General features: G+C 39.2%; 2 protein-coding genes across 5 annotated transcripts in view; one reads left to right on the top strand and one right to left on the bottom strand.

Moving 5' to 3' along the window:
- The window catches only part of exoc3l2b (exocyst complex component 3-like 2b), a 44,467-nt gene extending 34,565 nt beyond the window's left edge, over positions 1-9,902 (bottom strand). Inside the window, exon 1 of one of the 2 annotated variants that reach the window (XM_037774747.1) lies at positions 9,601-9,902. The gene's annotated coding sequence lies outside the window, so the exon portion shown is untranslated. Of the gene's footprint in view, positions 1-2,824; positions 3,046-9,600 lie in introns of those variants that run through there. The other variant, XM_037774746.1, reaches the window with a different exon arrangement.
- A 4,673-nt stretch (positions 9,903-14,575) lies between these two features.
- The window catches only part of LOC119491090 (NLR family CARD domain-containing protein 3-like), a 30,891-nt gene continuing 25,729 nt past the window's right edge, over positions 14,576-19,737 (top strand). For all 3 annotated transcript variants that reach the window (XR_005207537.1, XR_005207536.1, XM_037774729.1), the window contains exons 1-5: positions 14,576-14,600; positions 14,899-14,991; positions 16,129-16,219; positions 16,517-16,657; positions 17,397-17,519. Coding sequence is in view for 1 of the 3 variants with exons in the window: in XM_037774729.1 (XP_037630657.1) it covers positions 14,585-14,600; positions 14,899-14,991; positions 16,129-16,219; positions 16,517-16,657; positions 17,397-17,519 (464 nt within the window). In the remaining 2 variants the exon portion in view is untranslated. The remainder of the gene's footprint in view (positions 14,601-14,898; positions 14,992-16,128; positions 16,220-16,516; positions 16,658-17,396; positions 17,520-19,737) is intronic.

The following is a 19,737-nucleotide window of genomic DNA, read 5'->3' as shown; positions in this document are numbered from 1 at the left end:
GTTTCCTGTTTCAGAACGGTGGTCCATCTCATCATCCAGACAGCAGAGATTAAAACTAATAGGAGACGTTGGTGGACATCTTCGATACGAGAATAACATATAAAACTACTTCCAGTGAATCAGAAGTTAAACTTTTGTTGTTAGAGACTCTTGAACCATATAAACAGGCTTCAGGATGCGTTCAGGCACAACACAGAGTGTAGGTCATCTGTGTTTTGGCATCAATCAGACACACAATCACTTAAAGAGTAAAAACTAGGGCTGTCAATCGATAAATCACATGTTTTATCTGTTCTGAATGAACCTTTAAAGGGAGATTAGTCAAGTATTTAATCCTCTTATCAACATGGGAGTGGACAAATATGCTGCTTTATTTAATTAACAACACAAAACAATGAGAGATATTGATTCAGAAACCCTCACAGGTACTGCATTTAATATAAAACAATATGCTCAGATCATAACATGGCAAACTGCAGCCCAACAGGAGGAGAGAGAGGAGGAGGAGGAGGAGGAGGAGGAAGAGAGAGAGAGAGAGAGAGGAGGAGGAGGAGGAAGAGAGAGAGAGCAGCCCAACAGGAGGAGGAGGAGGAAGAGAGAGAGAGAGGAGGAGGAGGAGGAGGAAGAGAGAGAGAGGAGGAGGAGGAGGAGGAGGAAGAGAGAGAGAGAGAGAGAGAGAGGAGGAGGAGGAGAAGGAAGAGAGAGAGAGAGAGGAGGAGGAGGAGGAGGAGGAGAGAGAGAGAGGGAGGGAGAGGAGGAGGAGGAGGAGGAGGAAGAGAGAGAGAGAGAGAGAGAGAGGAGGAGGAGGAGAAGGAAGAGAGAGAGAGAGAGGAGGAGGAGGAGGAGGAAGAGAGAGAGAGAGAGAGGAGGAGGAGGAGCAGATGGAGGTAAATTACTAACAGAAGGAGGCAGAGTGACGATGATGATGATAATCTACATTCTTCTCTCTGCTGAGTCAGCAGACTGAACATTAGAAAGAATGTAGAAACCTCCGAGAATGTGACAGTGAACGCAGCGCTGGACGGACACAACGTCTCTGTGGTAGAAAAATATCCTGCAGACCAAAAACCAAGATGGTGACCGCCAAAAACCAAGATGGTGACGGCCAAAAACCAAGATGGTCATGGCCAAAAACCAAGATGGTGACGGCCAAAAACCAAGATGGGGACGGCCAAAAACCAAGATGGTGGCGGCCAAAAACCAAGATGGTGACGGCCAAAAACCAAGATGGTCATGGCCAAAAACCAAGATGGTGACGGCCAAAAACCAAGATGGTGACGGCCAAAAAACCAAGATGGTGACGGCCAAAAACCAAGATGGTGGCGGCCAAAAACCAAGATGGTCACGGCCAAAAACCAAGATGGTGACTGCCAAAAACCAAGATGGTGACGGCCAAAAACCAAGATGGTGGCGGCCAAAAACCAAGATGGTCACGGCCAAAAACCAAGATGGTCACGGCCAAAAACCAAGATGGGGGCGGTCAAAAACCAAGATGGTCACGGCTAAAAACCAAGATGGTGACGGCCAAAAACCAAGATGGTGACGGCCAAAAACCAAGATGGTGACGGCCAAAAACCAAGATGATGACGGCCAACAACCAAGATGGTGACGTCTAAAAACCAAGATGGTCACGGCCAAAAACCAAGATGGTGGCGGTCAAAAACCAAGATGGTGACGGCCAAAAACCAAGATGGTGACGGCCAAAAACCAAGATGGGGGCGGTCAAAAACCAAGATGGTCACGGCTAAAAACCAAGATGGTGACGGCCAAAAACCAAGATGGTGACGGCCAAAAACCAAGATGGTGACGGCCAAAAACCAAGATGGTGACGGCCAAAAACCAAGATGGTGACGTCTAAAAACCAAGATGGTCACGGCCAAAAACCAAGATGGTGACGGCCAAAAACCAAGATGGTGACGGCCAAAAACCAAGATGGTGACGGCCAAAAACCAAGATGGTGACGTCTAAAAACCAAGATGGTGGCGGCCAAAAACCAAGATGGTGACAGCTATAAAAACCCACCATGTTGGGTTTCGTCCGTCCGTCGCAGCCCTTCTTCAGTGATCTAAATGTTCCACCTGAAGGAGGAGAAACTCCTTCTAAGTTAATCAGTGACATTTCCTGCTGCCTCGAACGCACTGTCTCTACTGAGAAGTCACTCGGACATAAAAACTGACCTCTAACTGTTTTATCCAAATATATAATATATTATATTATATTATTTAATATAATATAATATTATATATTATATAACATAACATTATATTATATATAATATTATATAATATATTATATTATATAATATAAACGAGACGACGATGAACACTTTATAGACATTTCTGATTAAAGGAGAGCTCAGTCTGACTGTCGATGACCTTTGACCTTCAAACCACTAATGAACCACAGACACACGAGATTATATAAAATCCATAAAATCCAACACACTCTGAACACGTCCACAAACTTTCACCGACTGAATCTCATCCACAACTTTTAACTAAATAAATCAATTCAAACTGCAGAAACTTCTTCCAGAACTGAATCACTTTATATAGTTGATGTATCTGTGGGACATTTGAACGAGTCAGTTTGAGCTTTATGAGAGGAGCAGTTCTATCAATTCATCACCTTTTATAAACTGTGACTGGAGATTAAATAAATAACTGAATAAGACAATAAAAGCATCTCTGAACATTTATGAGAAACTGCTGTGAAACCAGTAAAATAAATCCGCTCAGTGCAGCAAAATGTAAGAGTTTAAATTACAGTAAAGAGATAATTAAACTGCTCCAGCAGCAGCAGCAGGTCGGTGGTTGTTACTCACAGCGGGGAGTCATAGCGGCTCTAACTCTCATCAGATCAGATCCGGCTGAAGCCTGCAGAGAGGCGGACACAGAGGAACCGGCTGCACCGTGAGGGAGTCCAGCTGCTCCAGCAGAGACCAGTAACTCCAGCAGAGGACCAGTAACTCTACTGTCAGTAACTCTACTGTCAGTGACTCCAGCAGCAGACTGGGAGCTGGCCGCTGGTCATGCTGCGTTCAGGGCCGGTCGGAAGTGTCGGAATCAAAAATTATATATTTATATAATAATAATTATAAATAAAATATCCCAAATATATTTGTAAATTATATTAAAAAAAAATAGTAAGATATAAAAATCAGAAAAATATTAATAAATTACCAGACAAAAATGTGAAACATATGCAAAAACTATTTGTAAAAGATCCCAAAACTATTAGACAAAAAGCCAAAAATATTAGTAAAATGGAAAAGTATCAAATATATATTTTTCAAATATTCAAATATTATATAGGTATAAATATAAATAATAATAAATATTATTAATAATAATAAATATAAATAATAATAATAAATATAAATAATAATATTATAAAATAAATAAATATATCCTAAGAAATATTAGTAAAATATGACCTCACATCGTGAGTGAGTCCAGCTGCTCCACCAGACACCAGACACCAGTAACTCTACTGTCTACTGTCAGTATCTCTACTGTCAGTATCTCTACTGTCAGTGACTCTACTGTCAGTATCTCTACTGTCAGTGACTCTACTGTCAGTGACTCTACTGTCAGTAACTCTACTGTCAGTAACTCTACTGTCAGTGACTCTACTGTCAGTATCTCTACTATCAGTGACTCTACTGTCAGTGACTCTACTGTCAGTATCTCTACTGTCAGTGACTCTACTGTCAGTAACTCTACTGTCAGTGACTATACTGTCAGTATCTCTACTGTCAGTGACTCTACTGTCAGTAACTCTACTGTCTACTGTCAGTATCTCTACTATCAGTGACTCTACTGTCAGTATCTCTACTGTCAGTAACTCTACTGTCAGTGCCTCTACTGTCAGTGACTCTACTGTCAGTATCTCTACTGTCAGTAACTCTACTGTCAGTAACTCTACTGTCAGTGACTCTACTGTCAGTATCTCTACTGTCAGTAACTCTACTGTCAGTGACTCTACTGTCAGTATCTCTACTGTCAGTAACTCTACTGTCAGTGACTCTACTGTCAGTATCTCTACTGTCAGTATCTCTACTGTCAGTGACTCTACTGTCAGTGACTCTACTGTCAGTGACTCTACTGTCAGTATCTCTACTGTCAGTATCTCTACTGTCAGTAACTCTACTGTCAGTGACTCTACTGTCAGTGACTCTACTGTCAGTAACTCTACTGTCAGTAACTCTACTGTCAGTAACTCTACTGTCAGTGACTCTACTGTCAGTATCTCTACTGTCAGTAACTCTACTGTCAGTGACTCTACTGTCAGTGACTCTACTGTCAGTAACTCTACTGTCAGTGACTCTACTGTCAGTATCTCTACTGTCAGTAACTCTACTGTCAGTGACTCTAATGTCAGTATCTCTACTGTCAGTATCTCTACTGTCAGTAACTCTACTGTCAGTGACTCTACTGTCAGTATCTCTACTGTCAGTAACTCTACTGTCAGTGACTCTACTGTCAGTGACTCTACTGTCAGTAACTCTACTGTCAGTATCTCTACTGTCAGTGACTCTACTGTCAGTATCTCTACTGTCAGTATCTCTACTGTCAGTAACTCTACTGTCAGTGACTGTACTGTCAGTGACTCTACTGTCAGTATCTCTACTGTCAGTAACTCTACTGTCAGTGACTCTACTGTCAGTGACTCTACTGTCAGTAACTCTACTGTCAGTAACTCTACTGTCAGTGACTCTACTGTCAGTATCTCTACTGTCAGTGACTCTACTGTCAGTGACTCTACTGTCAGTATCTCTACTGTCAGTAACTCTACTGTCAGTGACTCTACTGTCAGTATCTCTACTGTCAGTAACTCTACTGTCAGTGACTCTACTGTCAGTATCTCTACTGTCAGTAACTCTACTGTCAGTGACTCTACTGTCAGTATCTCTACTGTCAGTAACTCTACTGTCAGTGACTCTACTGTCAGTATCTCTACTGTCAGTAACTCTACTGTCAGTGACTCTACTGTCAGTAACTCTACTGTCAGTATCTCTACTGTCAGTAACTCTACTGTCAGTAACTCTACTGTCAGTATCTCTACTGTCAGTAACTCTACTGTCAGTAACTCTACTGTCAGTAACTCTGACAGACTGGGAGCTGGATGCTGGCCATGCTGCGTTCAGGGGCGGTCGGAAGTGTCGGAGTCAAAATTTATATATTTATATAATAATAATTCTAAATAAAATATCCCAAATATATTAGTAAATTATATATATATATATATATATATATATATATATATATAAAAATAGTAAGATATTCTAAAACATATTTGTAAATAAGCAGAAAAATATCAGTAAAGTATAATTTGTTTTATTATCCAAAATAACATCAAAAAAATATCCTAGGAAATATTAGTAAAATATCAGGAAAAAAATCAGAAAAATATTAATAAATTACCAGACAAAAATGTGAAACATATGCAAAAACTATTTGTAAAAGATCCCAAATCTATTACAAAAATACACCAAACATATTAGTAAAATAGCAGAAAATATTAGTAAAGTATCAAATATCCAAAATAATATTAATAAATATCCTAAGAAATATTAGTAAAATATCCTTAAATACAGGTAAAATATCAGAAAAATATGAATAAAATATCAGACCAAAATTTGTAAAATATGCAAAACATAATTAAAAGTAGCTCCACCTTTACCAGCTGCAACACTAAAGTGATGAACAAATAAAACATCCCAAAAAATATTAGTAAAATAGCAGAAAAATATTAGTAAATATAATACAATATCATAATAGAGATTATTCTGCAGAATGAGTACTTTTACCTTTGGAACTTTAAGTATATTTTGAAGCTGATACTTTTGTACTAATACTGTGAATGCAGGACTCTTACGTAACAGAGTATTTCCACACCGTGGTATTAATATGTTTACTTAAAGATCAGAGTACTTCTTCCTCCTCTGGTTTGAACATGAACTGTAGCAGCTTAAATTAAAGACCTCCGTCCTCCTCTGATTCCAGTAACGTCTATAAATGGACCTCTGAGAGCTTCCTGGTCCCTCCAGGGTCCAGGTCCAGGTCCAGGTCTGGTTCAAGTCCCGCCCCGACTCTCTATTTCAATGTCAAACTACTTCCTGTCTCCCCACGCAGGAAAAAAATCACTTTTCATTCAACAAGGACGTTATTACTGTGTGTGTGTGTGTGTGTGTGTGTGTGTGCGTGCAAGTGCGTGCGTGCATACGTGTGTGTGTGTGTGTGTGTGTGTGTGTGTGTGTGTGTGTGTGTGTGTGCGTGTGTGTGTGTGTGTGTGTGTGTGTGTGTGTGTGCGTGTGTGTGTGTGTACATTCCTGTAGCTGGAGTCATCGGTCAGTCAGCTGGTAAACACACAAACTCACAAAAGAGCTGACACAATACTCATTAACTCTGCTTTCAACACACACACACACACACACACACACACACACACACACACACACACACACACATACACACACACACAGGTGATCATTTACAAACTGCATGAACAGACAGTCGATCAGCAGTTCATGAAACAGTAAGTGTAAAGTGACTTTCACCAGGAGACCGCTGTTCATGTCCCGTCTGAAACCAGAAGTCAACGTTGATTCATTTGTCCGTACTTCAGTTACACCACTTCTGGAGTTATTTTAACCCAAACCGCGATCTTGTCCTAAACCTAAGTAATGGAAATTGACACGTGTTGCTGGAAAACGCATGAAACACACGTTGTTGAAAGTTGCGCTGAGCGTCAGTAAAAAAAAGTTAAATTTGTGTCTCTGTACACGAGTCAAATAGATTCAGTTTACTTCACAAACTGTTGTGAGACTCTGTTGGAACTTCATTTGTCGTTTTTCACTTCCCGTAACTACATTTAAATCCCAGGCTGTTTTCCAACATGGCCGCTCCGCCCGTGTGTCTCTGAGGTGTCCATTAATCACTCATGTGGGCGTCTTTCTGTGTCTTTGCTCCGCCGAGAGACATCTGATATCTCTGATCCCAGATCAGATCGCTGCTCCCTGAGAGCCGTTACATAACATCATGTCTGCTCTGCTCCCGAATAACAATCAGCTTCAGGTCTACAGACTCTCCCAGAACAACGCAGACTTCACTCTCAGGTTATACATCACTGTGATGAGAAGCTGCTACGATCACCTTCACCTGCACCAGATCAATCACATGATCAGTTTTATAATCTTTAACGTACGGCTGAAGAATCATTCGATCCGTTCACAGCTCTGAGATAGACTTGTTACCATGGATGTATAATAAGAACTGAGTACCGGAACCCAAGACCTCGCCTACGCCAAGAAAGTTTTCTATCTTTCGGGATATACGGCCCAAAGTAGTAGTAGTAGTAGTATTAGTATTAGTATTAGTATTAGTATTAGTAGTGTTTCACCTGCTGGTTTTATTTCACAGATTTTTTAATCGCTTTTCTCAGCTCGAGGAAAGTTTTACAAATTTTATGGCTGTCAATCGATTAAAATATTTAATAGCGATTAATCGCAATTTAGTCATCACATTTGTTAAAAAATGTTCAAAATGTAAGTAAGCGTATGTGTCGCCGAGACGTAAATATGACGAGCAAACAGACAAACAAACAAACGAACGAACGAACGAACAAACCAACAAACAAACTGACAAGACTTTCAGTGTTCCAGACCGGTGTTTTATTTTGCAAGTTAAATTAGCGACATTTATCTTTTTTTGTGGATTGTTGCGTCCTAAAATGCCTGATTTCACGACAGCTTTTCTAAAAGAAATGCAATGCAAGTTACGATGATTTTCTGTGTTTTTTTTGCAATAAAATTGAAGGAGCAAGTGAAAATTGCAAAAAGAGTTGGAATTTTTAAAAAAATATAAATTTATATAATTAATTAAAAATCAAAGGTCAAGGTTGACTTGTCAAGTCATATTTATTTGTATAGCCTCAGGAAGCTTCACAAAGACAAACCAATCGCACTTTTTTCATCTGTTCAGAATGTCCCTTAAAGGGAGATTTGTGGTATTTAACACTCTTATCAACATGGGAGTCCATCTTTTCAATGTGTATAAAATCCTCTGTGATGTAATGTGAATAATGCCAGTAAACTGTCCTCAGTGAAACCTCGTTGAGTCAGCAGATGTATTAAAGAGAGTTTGAGGTTTCATCAGGTCAGTGGGTCAAAGAAACAGAAGTCCGTACAGCTATTCTGCTGCTGTCGCTGCTTTCACACCAGACAGAAACGAAACACAAAACTCTGACAAGAGAAATCATTCTTCTGTAAATTATTCTTCTTTTAAACTGTGCTGATGAAACAGATTTACAAAATAAAAAATAAATAAATGAGTCAATAAATAAATAAATATGTCATTAAATGTACAAAAAATTATATTAAAAATAAATGTAGGCTTTAATTAATGAATAAATAATTGAAAATGTGCGGACATTGATTTTTCTGTTTTAATTTGCTTCTTTATTTATTTACCTTTGTGTTAATTCCCCTATCTATCTACTAAATTAATAAATTAATTTCTTTCTGCATTTTTTAATATTTATTAAAAGTTAAATAACTAACTAACTAACTAAATAAATAAATAATACATTTAAAAGTTAAATAAATAAATTAATTAATTAATTAATTTAAATGAATAAATAAATAAATTAATTTAAACGTTCAATGAATAAATACATTTAAAAGTTAAATAAAATAAATACATTTAAATAAATAAATAAATAAATAAATACATAAATAAATAAATAAATAAATACATTTAAAAGGGAAATAAATAAATAAAAGGAAAAATGAAATAGAAGATTAGATTGGGAATAATACAGGTAAATAAATAAAGAAACAAATCAAAACAGAAGTATCAATTTACGTTTTATATTATGTAATATATTAATCAGTTGATTAATGACTACCTTTATTTTTTATATTATTTTAGGTACATTTAATGGCATATTTATTTATCTATCAAGTCATTTATTTATTAATTAGCTTATTCATTTTTCAGCTTGGCAAGTTCTGTCACCATACCGTTCGTCACATTGTGAGTCTTTATTTATTTTAAGGATCTCTACAAAACTGAATCTCTTCTCATAAAATGACGAACAGCTGGTCATGAAGGAGGTTAAATAAATTTGGGTGAGGAAAAACCATCATGTCCATGTTCAAAGGGGTCCCTTGACCTCTGACCTCCAGATCAGTGAATGTAAATGGGTTCTATGGGTACCCACGAGTCTCCCCTTTACAGACATGCCCACTTTATGATCATCACATGCAGTTTGGGGCAAGTCATAGTCAAGTCAGCACACTGACACACTGACAGCTGTTGTTGCCTGTTGGGCTGCAGTTTGACATGTTATGATTGGAGCATATTGTTTTATGCTAAATGCAGTACCTGTGAGGGTTTCTGGATCAATATCTGTCATTGTTTTGTGTTGTTAATTGCATATTTACCCACTCCCATGTTGATAAGAGGATTAAATACAATTCTATAATCGATTGACAGCACTACTTGTAAGAATTAGTGAAGAAAAAATATTAATGAATTCATAAATATAATAATTTTAATAAATAAACACACACAGAGATATTAAAGAAGCTCTTACCTTTGTCTTGTTTTGTAGAATAATAGGAAATAATAATCCAGGACTTTTCCTCACGACTGTGACATCTCTCCAGCTCCGGTTCTTTATACTCCACTGTGAGGTTCTACTGTGTTCTAGTATTCCTGTTCCTGATGTTCCCACTGAAGGTTCTACTGTCCTCTGTACTGGTCTGAACGTCTGCTCTGCTGGACCTTCTGTTTGCCGGGTTCTACTGGGTTCTACTGGGTTCTACTGTCCTCCCTGTGGTTCTGTCTGACTCTACTGGTTTCTACCCGTCTCCACTTGCTCCTTGTTGAGCTCTGGGAGTTCTGCTACTCGTTTCCTGTTTGTTTTATTTTCTAGCTGCAGCAGGAAGTGGTCATCTTTTCCTCTTCCCCCCCCACCCCCCCCCCCCCCCCCCCTCCCCCGAACCCCCAGCACACACACACACACACACACACACACACACACACCACACCCTGGCCGCAATGATTGGTCGGGTTGCCGGCGCTACAGCAGCAGCGGCGCCCCCTGGTGGAGTTTTAGCGTTTGCTGCCTTGCTCAAAGGCAGCTAAAAGCTACACCAACATAAACTAAAGGCCTTAACACACCGGCGGCGTGTCAAGTCAAGTCAGTTTTATTTGTATAGCCCAAAATCACAAATTTCCCTCAGGGGGCTTAACAATATGGCCCGCTGTTCCGACGGAACAATGGGTCCGTCGGAACAGCGGGAACAGCGGGCCGTCGGAACAATGGCCCGTCGGAACAGTGGGTCTTCGGAACAGCGGGCCTTCGGAACAGCGGGCCTTCGGAACAGCGGGAACAATGGGTCGTCGGAACAGCGGGCCTTCGGAACAGCGGGCCTTCGGAACAGCGGGCCGTCGGAACAGAGGGCCATCGGAACAGCGGGCCGTCGGAACTTTACAATCTGTACAGAATACGATACCCTCTGTCCTATACTGTGTGACTCTCCCATCGGATGAGGAAAAACTCCCCCCAAAAGAACCTTTTAACAGGAAAAAACACCAAAAACGACTTCTTAAAAAATGAGTACTTAATTTAGGTACTTATTTTCAGCCTTTCCAGGATTTCGCGGGCTTGTTTTGGGATTGTTGCGTCCTAAAATGTCAGATTTCAACGCAGCTTTTCTATAAAAAATTAAATAAAAATATCAAAGCAAGTTGCGATGTTTTTCTGTGTTTTTCTGAAATTGCACGAGCAAGTGAAAATTGCAAAAATAGTTGCGCTTTAAAAAAAAATATATATATACTCATTAACCCTGTAACGCCCACAGTTGCAAAATTACATATATCACTTATTGCTATCCTAAAAAAAAAATCTGTAAATGTTTGGAGTGGAGATGAAATAAAGTTTTGTAAATACAATTTACCCTGTTTTTTTTTTTTTTGTAATAAATGACTATTCATAAAAAGTTGTGGGATTATTATTCATGATATATACTGTTATGGGGCTAAATGGGAATCAGTCCTGCAAATGAAACCTTAGTAGTTCTATATATTTCTTTCAGACAATATGAGTACAAATAAAGAAATTCTGCTCCCACCTCTGGCCAATATTACAACATTTTCCTAAAAACTTACTAAAATGCAATTTTTTTTTCTTCATCAGAGGCCTCGTAGAACAACAACATTTGAGAGGGGAAAATCTTTTTTTCTTCTATATTTGGGCCTTACAGTGTTAAAAATCAAAAGTCCCGAAAAATAATTTCAACCATCCCAAAGTCATGTAAACCATCAGAAATTATAATGCTATCCTTTTACTTTGTTATTATCATCATCATCATGGTTATTTGCATAAAAACACACAATTGAACGGGAAAGATTGTGTTTTTATTTAAATATTCCTTTGATTAAAAATAATTACAGACATTAGTAGTTTTAGTTGTATATTTTAAGCTGCTTAGAGAAAATAATTCTCTCTCTATTATCTATTTTATATAAGTATGTATTATTATAATCTGTTTAGAGCTAGTGTTAGGAGGTTAAACGGGTCATAATTCTCTCTCTATTATCTATTTTATATTGCTGTGAAACATCTCCTTCAAACAACTGGATTTATTCAAGTTTCTCACCAAAAACTACATTTTAAAAGACTACATTTGAACGCATCATGATAGCGTTATAATTTACCTTCGCCCAATACTCATTTTTACTGAGCAGAGCTTGAACGCACCATAATGTAACTTATGGAGCCTCTCTTAATGTTCTCTGTTAGCTTAGCTACTAGCTTTATTTAGTTAATAATTCATGTATTTTCAATAAAATAGTGACTAAAAAGTCTTGACCTCGTCCCGACCTTCAGACCCTGTTGAACTCTCCTGTGTCCTCCAGAGGGGGAGCACCCCACAGATTGAAAACCTCCGGCTTCACTGTTCAACAGAGAGTTTGTTTGTTTGACTTTCCTTTAAAATACAAATGTCTTTTTGGTTCTCAGGGTTCTTACATTCATCAGAGGCCGAAAGTGAGCCAGCGATGTATTTTCTTTATATTAAATCCTCTTTCGTCTCGCTGTAAACGCTCCGGCGTGTCTCAGGGTGTCGCCTGTATACCATTTCCCTCCATTAAAATGTGATGATGGATTTCGGGGTCATGTCCAGCTTCCCCTCATGTATAAAAGCTGCAGCTCTGCTCTCCAACATGCCCGTCGGTTTCTCTGTTAGTCGACATAAAACAAGAACGAATCATCCAACTGGTTCCTGTCGGCTGAAAGTTCAGTTTAAAATGAAGCGTTTTAGTAGCTGCTTCCTCCTCCTGTTTTTCATTCATGCTTTAACTGCACAGGTACATGTTTTACACCAACTACTCATGAAAGTATTTGATATATAATTATTTATCTACTTGTATAATATTAGGCTTTCTACTGGATTGAGTCGTCTCTGAAAGCAGACAGTTTAAATTAAAATAAATCATGTGATCTTTCATGATAACGTAACCCAACAGACCAGACCCCTGTGTGGTGTTAGCATGTTTAAACAGCTGGTTGAAAGACAACGTGTTTGTTCGAAGGAAACCAGGTGAACGTTTCAGTGGAGCGGCTGTGGCTCAGAGAGTAGAGCAGGTAGTCCACCAGTCGGAAGGTCGGTGGTTCGATCCCGGCTGCTCCGGGTCACATGTCGATGTGTCCTTGAGCAAAACACTTAACCCCAAATGTCTCCCGAAGGCATAGCTATCAGTGTGTGAATGAGTATTTAGATTAGATCCAAAGTTGGCACCTTAGCAGCCTCTGCCATCAGTGTATGAATGTGTGTGTGAATGTATGGGTGAATGCTGACATGTAGTGTAAAGCGCTTTGAGTGGTCGGAAAACTAGAAAAGCGCTTTATAAATGCAAGTCCATTTACCATTCACTGGTGGGTTCGTCGGGTAGCTGTTAAATTTGGGGATTTTGATATTTGTTATTTTTTTGCTAAATGAAATAACTATTAATAGCTATTAATAAAGGCAAACTGCAAAATACATATTGTCAGCACATTCTTGTAACCTTTTATATTTAGTAGCCAGCAACCAGCGGATATGTCGTGCATAATTGTAGCGTGACATCACTCGACATCACTCCAGCTTATCTCATGCAAACAAATGAACTATATATATATATATATATATGTATATATATATATATATATACATATATATATATATATATAGAGGCCACAATGACAGACAGGTGTGATTGATAGATTAGGCGTACCACATATGGTTCAACTTCTCCTCTCCTGAGGTTCAACTTGAGCCAAGAGACCACTTTTTTTTTGGAAAGTCATATTTAGAAAACAGTTTATTTTAGATCCAAAGTGATTATTCCCAAAGATGCAGCACATCCTGAAATATATGAACATGTTTTAGTTGAAGACATTACTGTCATTCCCTCTCTTTAAAAACACCTCAAGTAACAACTGGTTCATCTCACCTCACTCTCCCCTACTGGCTGTTATATAACCTCTCTCTCTAGTTGGCTGCTTTGCAAGATGACTGGAGAGAAGCGGAGCCACCTTGAAATCTGGTTAACTATGTCAATGGTTTCAGGCAGCGACTTTACTCAGCTGTGGAGTTGGCGAAGGAAAAGTTGGCTTCGGCACAGGTTAAGATGAAACGCCTTTATGAGTCGAGCTGAGCGGCGTGTTTGCAGTCCAGGTGACCAAGTTTTGGCTGTGTTACTGATAGTTGATTCACCATCTCAAGCGAAGTTTATGTGTCCATAAACTATATATATATATATATATATATATACTGCATATATCCAGAACGTCGACATCACCAACTGTGTCATGTAAATCTGTTAAAAGCGTATCATGTCCGTGCATCTCAGGAGCAGAGTGCTCATCCTGTGTGTGTTTGTAACACACTTCAATCTAGTGAAGGTCTTTGTGAAGATGGTTTGCCTAATCATGACTCAGCATTGTTAACAGGCCATTTGAAAACTCTGAAGCTTTATTGAGCCTTGATAGTGTTTTGGGTCACTTATCCACGTCACAACGCGCAGAGCTAGCCGAGCTAATAGCTATGTATCCGATGTTGTTTGAGGATGTTCCATCTTGTACACACATGATTGAACATGACATCAACGTAGGGGATGCAAAACCGATAAAACAACGGTTTTATCGAGTCAGCCCAGAGGAGCGTAAGTTTTTGGATTCTGAAATTGATTATATGTTGAAAAATGGCATCGCTGAACCGTCGTCGTCAAGCTGGGCGTCGCCGTGTTTGTTTGTTCCAAAATTGGATAAGTCCTCGGTTTTGCTCAGATTTTAGGAAAGTCAACAGCGTTACTAAACCTGACTCGTATCCACTACCTCGTATTGACGATTGCATCGACCAGGTAGGTGCTGCAAAGTTCATCAGCAAATCGATCTCTTAAAAGGTTATTGGCAGGTCCCTTTGTCTCCAAGGGCACGAGAAATCGCAGCGTTCATCACTCCAACTGGGCTGCATTCATATTCAGTCATGCCTTTTGGGTTGCGAAACGCACCTGTGATGTTCCAACGTTGGATGAACATGGTTTTTGGTAAGTTGGAAGGCTGTGTAGTGTATTTGGATGACGTTGTCATTTACTCTGACTAGTGGTCTTCCCACTTGAAACGAATAAAAGCACTGTTTGACAAACAAATTAAACTGACAGAAAACATGCTGCCAGGATAACTTAAGGAATGTTAAAGGAAATCTACAACAATGCAAAAGCTGACATAGCACCTCTGGTGCCAGGGGATTAAAGTCCACAGACTATCAGGATGGGCTGGGTTTTATAGGCAGGGGAACAGTGGGCAGGTGTCTCTAATCTCCTCATCACCTCACCTCACCTCCAGCTCCAACCAACCAGGGACCAGGAACACTGAAAGACACCGGCACAGCGAAGCACCAAACGGCATACGAGCCCTGGAAGAGGCCGACACACTCAGGTGACTTCTTGTGTAATCAGTTTTTTACTTTCACTTTGTCCCGTTGTGACGCAGATGTTTCCTCCACGTTAAACTTTTGGTAAGTGACCCTTTTCAGTGCTGAATGACTCTCAGCTGATCTCATGTTAGTTTCATCAAACTGTCAAAAGCTGTTTAGAGTTTAGCTCTGTGCTAACAGTTAGCTGTTAGCCACCGTGTTCAGAATCACCAGCTGCTCTAACTACAGTAGCTAACCATGCTAACTATGCTAACCATGCTAACTAGCCTAACCATGCTAATAATGCTAAACATGCTAACCATGCTAACAATGCTAACCATGCTAACCCTGCTAACCCTACTAACCATGCTAATCATGCTAACAATGCTAATCCTGCTAACCATGCTAACCATGCTAACCCTGCTAACAATGCTAACCATGCTAACCCTGCTAACAATGCTAACCATGCTAACCATGCTAACCATGCTAACCATCATGGAGATCAATATATAGTAATCAAATGAGAAGCAGAGAGACAGGACTGAAGGTTATCCGTTAGTGTGATGACAATAAGTGACACATTAAACATGACTGACTCTCACTGATTATTCATGTTTCAAACTCATGACAGGATGTAAAGCAGTCTAAAGTTCTTTCTTTACTGCAGTAAAAGTACAAATACAACACTGTCAAAGTACTTTGTTAGTAAGAGTTAAAGCTCTGCTTTGAAAACGTCACTCAGGTAAAAGTACACAAGTATTATCAGCTAAATGTACTTAAAGGGAGATTTTGATCTCATGATCTGCTATGTAAAGATATTAGTGGAGTGATGGCGTCCTGAGCAGAGAATGAAGGAGGAAGAAGTCATGTGATGGGGGGGGGCATTTAGTTCTGGTCTGAGATGCTGGTGCTCTAGTGCGACATCTAGTGGCTCTGAATGTCATCTACAGAACCTTTAACGGATCAGCAGGAACTGAGTGTTGTACTATAATACATGATATGAAGACATTATTATTACTGATGCATTCAGGTGTAAACTGCATTTCACTGTTTTGAACGGTTTTATAGAATAATTATAATAATAATAATAATAATACATTTATTTATGTAGCACTTTTCAAAACAGATGTCATGAAGTGTTTTCTGTTCTAAATGTCCAGAGTGCATCTCTCCCAGCAGGGTGGACTCTGCTATGGATCAGTGTGAGGAGGGAGTCCCCCCCTCTAAAACCACTCAGAGCAAAACTCAGAGGTGAGATGACCATCTCTAACTGTCCACCATCATTATTCACACTCACTGTCACACACTCAACTACTCTATATGGTTATAATATTAACTACTGACTACTGAATGGTTATAATATTAACTACTGAATGGTTATAATATTAACTACTGAATGGTTATAATATTAACTACTAACTTTATTAGTGAACAAAGAGTCAACAACTGATTAGTCAACTAATCAACTGAGAGGAGACGGTTTCTTTCTTCAGATGAAGTTTTGATGAACAGGAGAACGTTACTCATCACTGTCTCTGTTTGTGTCAGGATGCAGCGACAGAAACCAGACTCTCCTGGACCAGATCCTGGATCTGAATCTGGACCTGAACCCAGCTGTGTGTCCATGAAGAGTGACTGGTCTATCGAACGCGGTATCAAATTTAAAGTTGAACAAGCTGCTGATGGAAGGTAATAATCTAAAAGTGAACTTTGTTATTATCTGACTCTCTCAGAGCTTTATAGTCGAGGTGGGCGATGCTGCAGAATGGGGTTTTGATCTGATGCCCAGTGATACCAGAACCAGAACCAGCAGCCAGATGCTGATATGTTTATTATTAATAACAGCTGATGTACTGACATACAGGGGAGAGCCATGAAGTTTCATCTCCACCGAGTCATTTATCAAGTTTACCACTCAAGAATACTTAATTATACTTTTCTGAAGTATATCTGGATCAAAAGATGAAGTACAAGTAGGCCTATCAGCCACATATACTTAGACTGTTCTGTATACTTGTCAGTATGAGCCCATTATACTGCAGTTTACTTTTGTTAAGTATATCTCTGATGAGTACATAAAAAGTAAACTGAAAGTATACTCTCTTATTCTAAGTTTAAAAGAAGTATACTATTAATACACTTGAATAAAAAAGTTACTGAAGTAAGTTTTTGTGGTCACGGGCCATCAGGTCCTGGTTACAGTCCAACCCTGGATCTGATCTGATCTGATCTGATCTGATCTGATCTGATTCTGAATCTGGTGTTGACTCTCTGTTGAATCTATTTGTCTTCAACGATGAACATTTGTTACAAAATTAAAAATAATTGAAACCAGAAGTTTTATATTCTTTTAGTTTTGATATCTGAACAGAATCTGGTCAAAAGGATTTTTCCATCTTTTCATTAGTTAGTTGTTTGTTTGTATCAGGATCCAGCAGCAGAGACTAGACTCTCCTGAATCTGGACCTGAACCCAGCTGTGTGTCCATGAAGAGTGACGAGTCTATGGGTCTTCCTCTCAGCTTTAAAGTTGGTCAAGCTGCTGATGGAAGGTAATAATTTAAAACTGAACTTTGTTATCTGACACTCTTGATAAAAATAATCAGGCCTTGGTCCAGAGCTTCAGAGTCTGTTGTAGGACTCAACAATAGATTGTTTCAGCAGTGACATCACAGTGTTCACCTGTACAGTCACCTGTCAAACAATTCAGTGTTATAAAGCAAATTAGGCTCAACATGTTAAACTAAATCAATATGTGTTTGTCTTTGAAAAAGACTGTTTTGAGTTAACTTCAAAGCTGGAAGCTGCTGGTTCAAAGGTGATGATATTGATATCAGGATTAATAAACTGGGTGAAGAGATTAATGAACTATGAACACCAGGGCTGATCCGATCTGAAAGAAAGATATCAGCACCGATACCGACCTGATTACCTGGATGTCACGTAGACGTGATGCATTAAAAACGGTTCTCTCTTCTGCTCGGTTTATTTTCTGTGGTGATTTAATGTTCAAAGCTACTGCTGTCCATGTAGAAAGTGTCATCTCTCAGTGGCTGCATGTCTCTTCATGGTCCGTGTCAGAGAGTTGAGAAGTCAGGTAGCTGTTAGCTCTGTCTCTCAGTGTAGCTGACTTCATTCCCAAAGGACTTTGAGTCGGTTGGAAATTCTTCACTTCTGAGTGTAGAGGGAGTTAACGTCTCATCAAATGAAGAGTGTGAATCTGAGTAGCCAGAATCACACTGGCTGAATGACTGTGGTGGGGAGAGACCTTCTAATCTAACACCTAACTATTTATTTTTTTGTGAGCGAAGATCTACTTCTGCTGAATGCAGGTCTTCTAAGTAACGCATAATCTTTGTCTGAACTTCTTGGAGAAGACAAGCATTTTGTATTCTTAGGGAATCTACCTCCTGTTCCAGGGCTGCTTCACTCTGAATGGCAAGGCTGGTTTGCCTGGGAAAGATTAGTAGCAAGCATTTTAACAATGAGTCTTTGGATGCGGTCTGCGCATCACACCTGTCAGTGAGTAGCGTTTCTATTTCTTTCCTGCACTCCTGCTGATGAGTTCAGGGTAGCCAGGGTTTAGGCTGTGTTAGCGAAGAAATAAAAGCTCTACAGGTACACTGGGATTCTCCATTGTTGTGCCTGGAATAGGGGGTGGGACTAAACAAGTTGTCAAAGTACAAAGTAAAAAATGTTGTTGGCTATGGTGCTGCGTTGACAGAGACCTTGTAGTGTAGCTTGGATGATACACTAGCCTAACAAACAATGTACTGGCTTACACTATCGTAAGTAGCTTGTGGAAGACGAGTAGCTATGGCACCAACTAGTGTCTCTAGTGGGCATAAAAGAAAGGGCCAGTAAGGTAAACACAGGTTTACAGAGAAAGTTTGCTTATAAACTTTTCACATGCATTAACTGAAATGCAAGGCAGTAACAACTAGGTACACAGATTATATCACAGGGCTGGTAGCACACTGTGGCTCTATCTCAGGCTCTATCTAACTCAAGGCAGTAACAGCCAGGTACAAGCTTTCTATTTTGCACAGAGCCGGTGACACGATGTGTCTTACTTAAAGTAGCACTTGAATTAACAGCAGCTTATGACAGTTTGACTAGATTGCATTGAATACCTGGTATTCAAAGGCTGAACCAAAAATAATTACAAGTTCTACTGAGTAGGTTAACTTGAATTAGCAGCAATAGCAAGTACTTCAAATAACACTATGAGGGTTTAAAGTGTTAATCAGTAGTCCAAATCTCTCAAATTACATTTCTCACCATAATGTACTTGTTTATAAATGCAGTTGGACGTCTACTCCCGTGGAAGGTTAGTGGTGTATAATGTCAACACTTCTGGTTTGTTTAGAAGTGGAATCAAAATTTTGTGATTTAACCAAAAATTATGATGAAATTAATATTGCCAACAATACTTTGCCTCACACGGGGCACCATTAATGTTGGGGAAGCAGATAGGAGCTGGTCTAGTTATTAGAAAATATTAAAGATAATCATTAATATCAATAAAATTAACAACAAAGACAAGATGGCATCTTGTCTCAAAATGGTGACTGAGGTTTCACAGACAACAAAACAATAGGGCACACCATGTGAAACTACGAGAATGCCTGAATGAAAGATGGCCTCTGGGACATCAAACACAATGGTCTTTCAGAGCACATGTGCTCAGTAAGAACAAAGGGTTGTGTGATGTGGTAGTTTGAGACTCTCTGAATGTGTATGTTTGTGTTTAAACCAATTCAGTTTATG

Source organism: Sebastes umbrosus, chromosome 7 (genome assembly GCF_015220745.1).
Source record: "Sebastes umbrosus isolate fSebUmb1 chromosome 7, fSebUmb1.pri, whole genome shotgun sequence".
Taxonomy (NCBI): Eukaryota; Metazoa; Chordata; class Actinopteri; order Perciformes; family Sebastidae; genus Sebastes; species Sebastes umbrosus.
The sequence above is the reverse complement of the archived record's forward strand: the minus strand, read 5'-3'. Positions and strand labels throughout refer to the sequence as shown.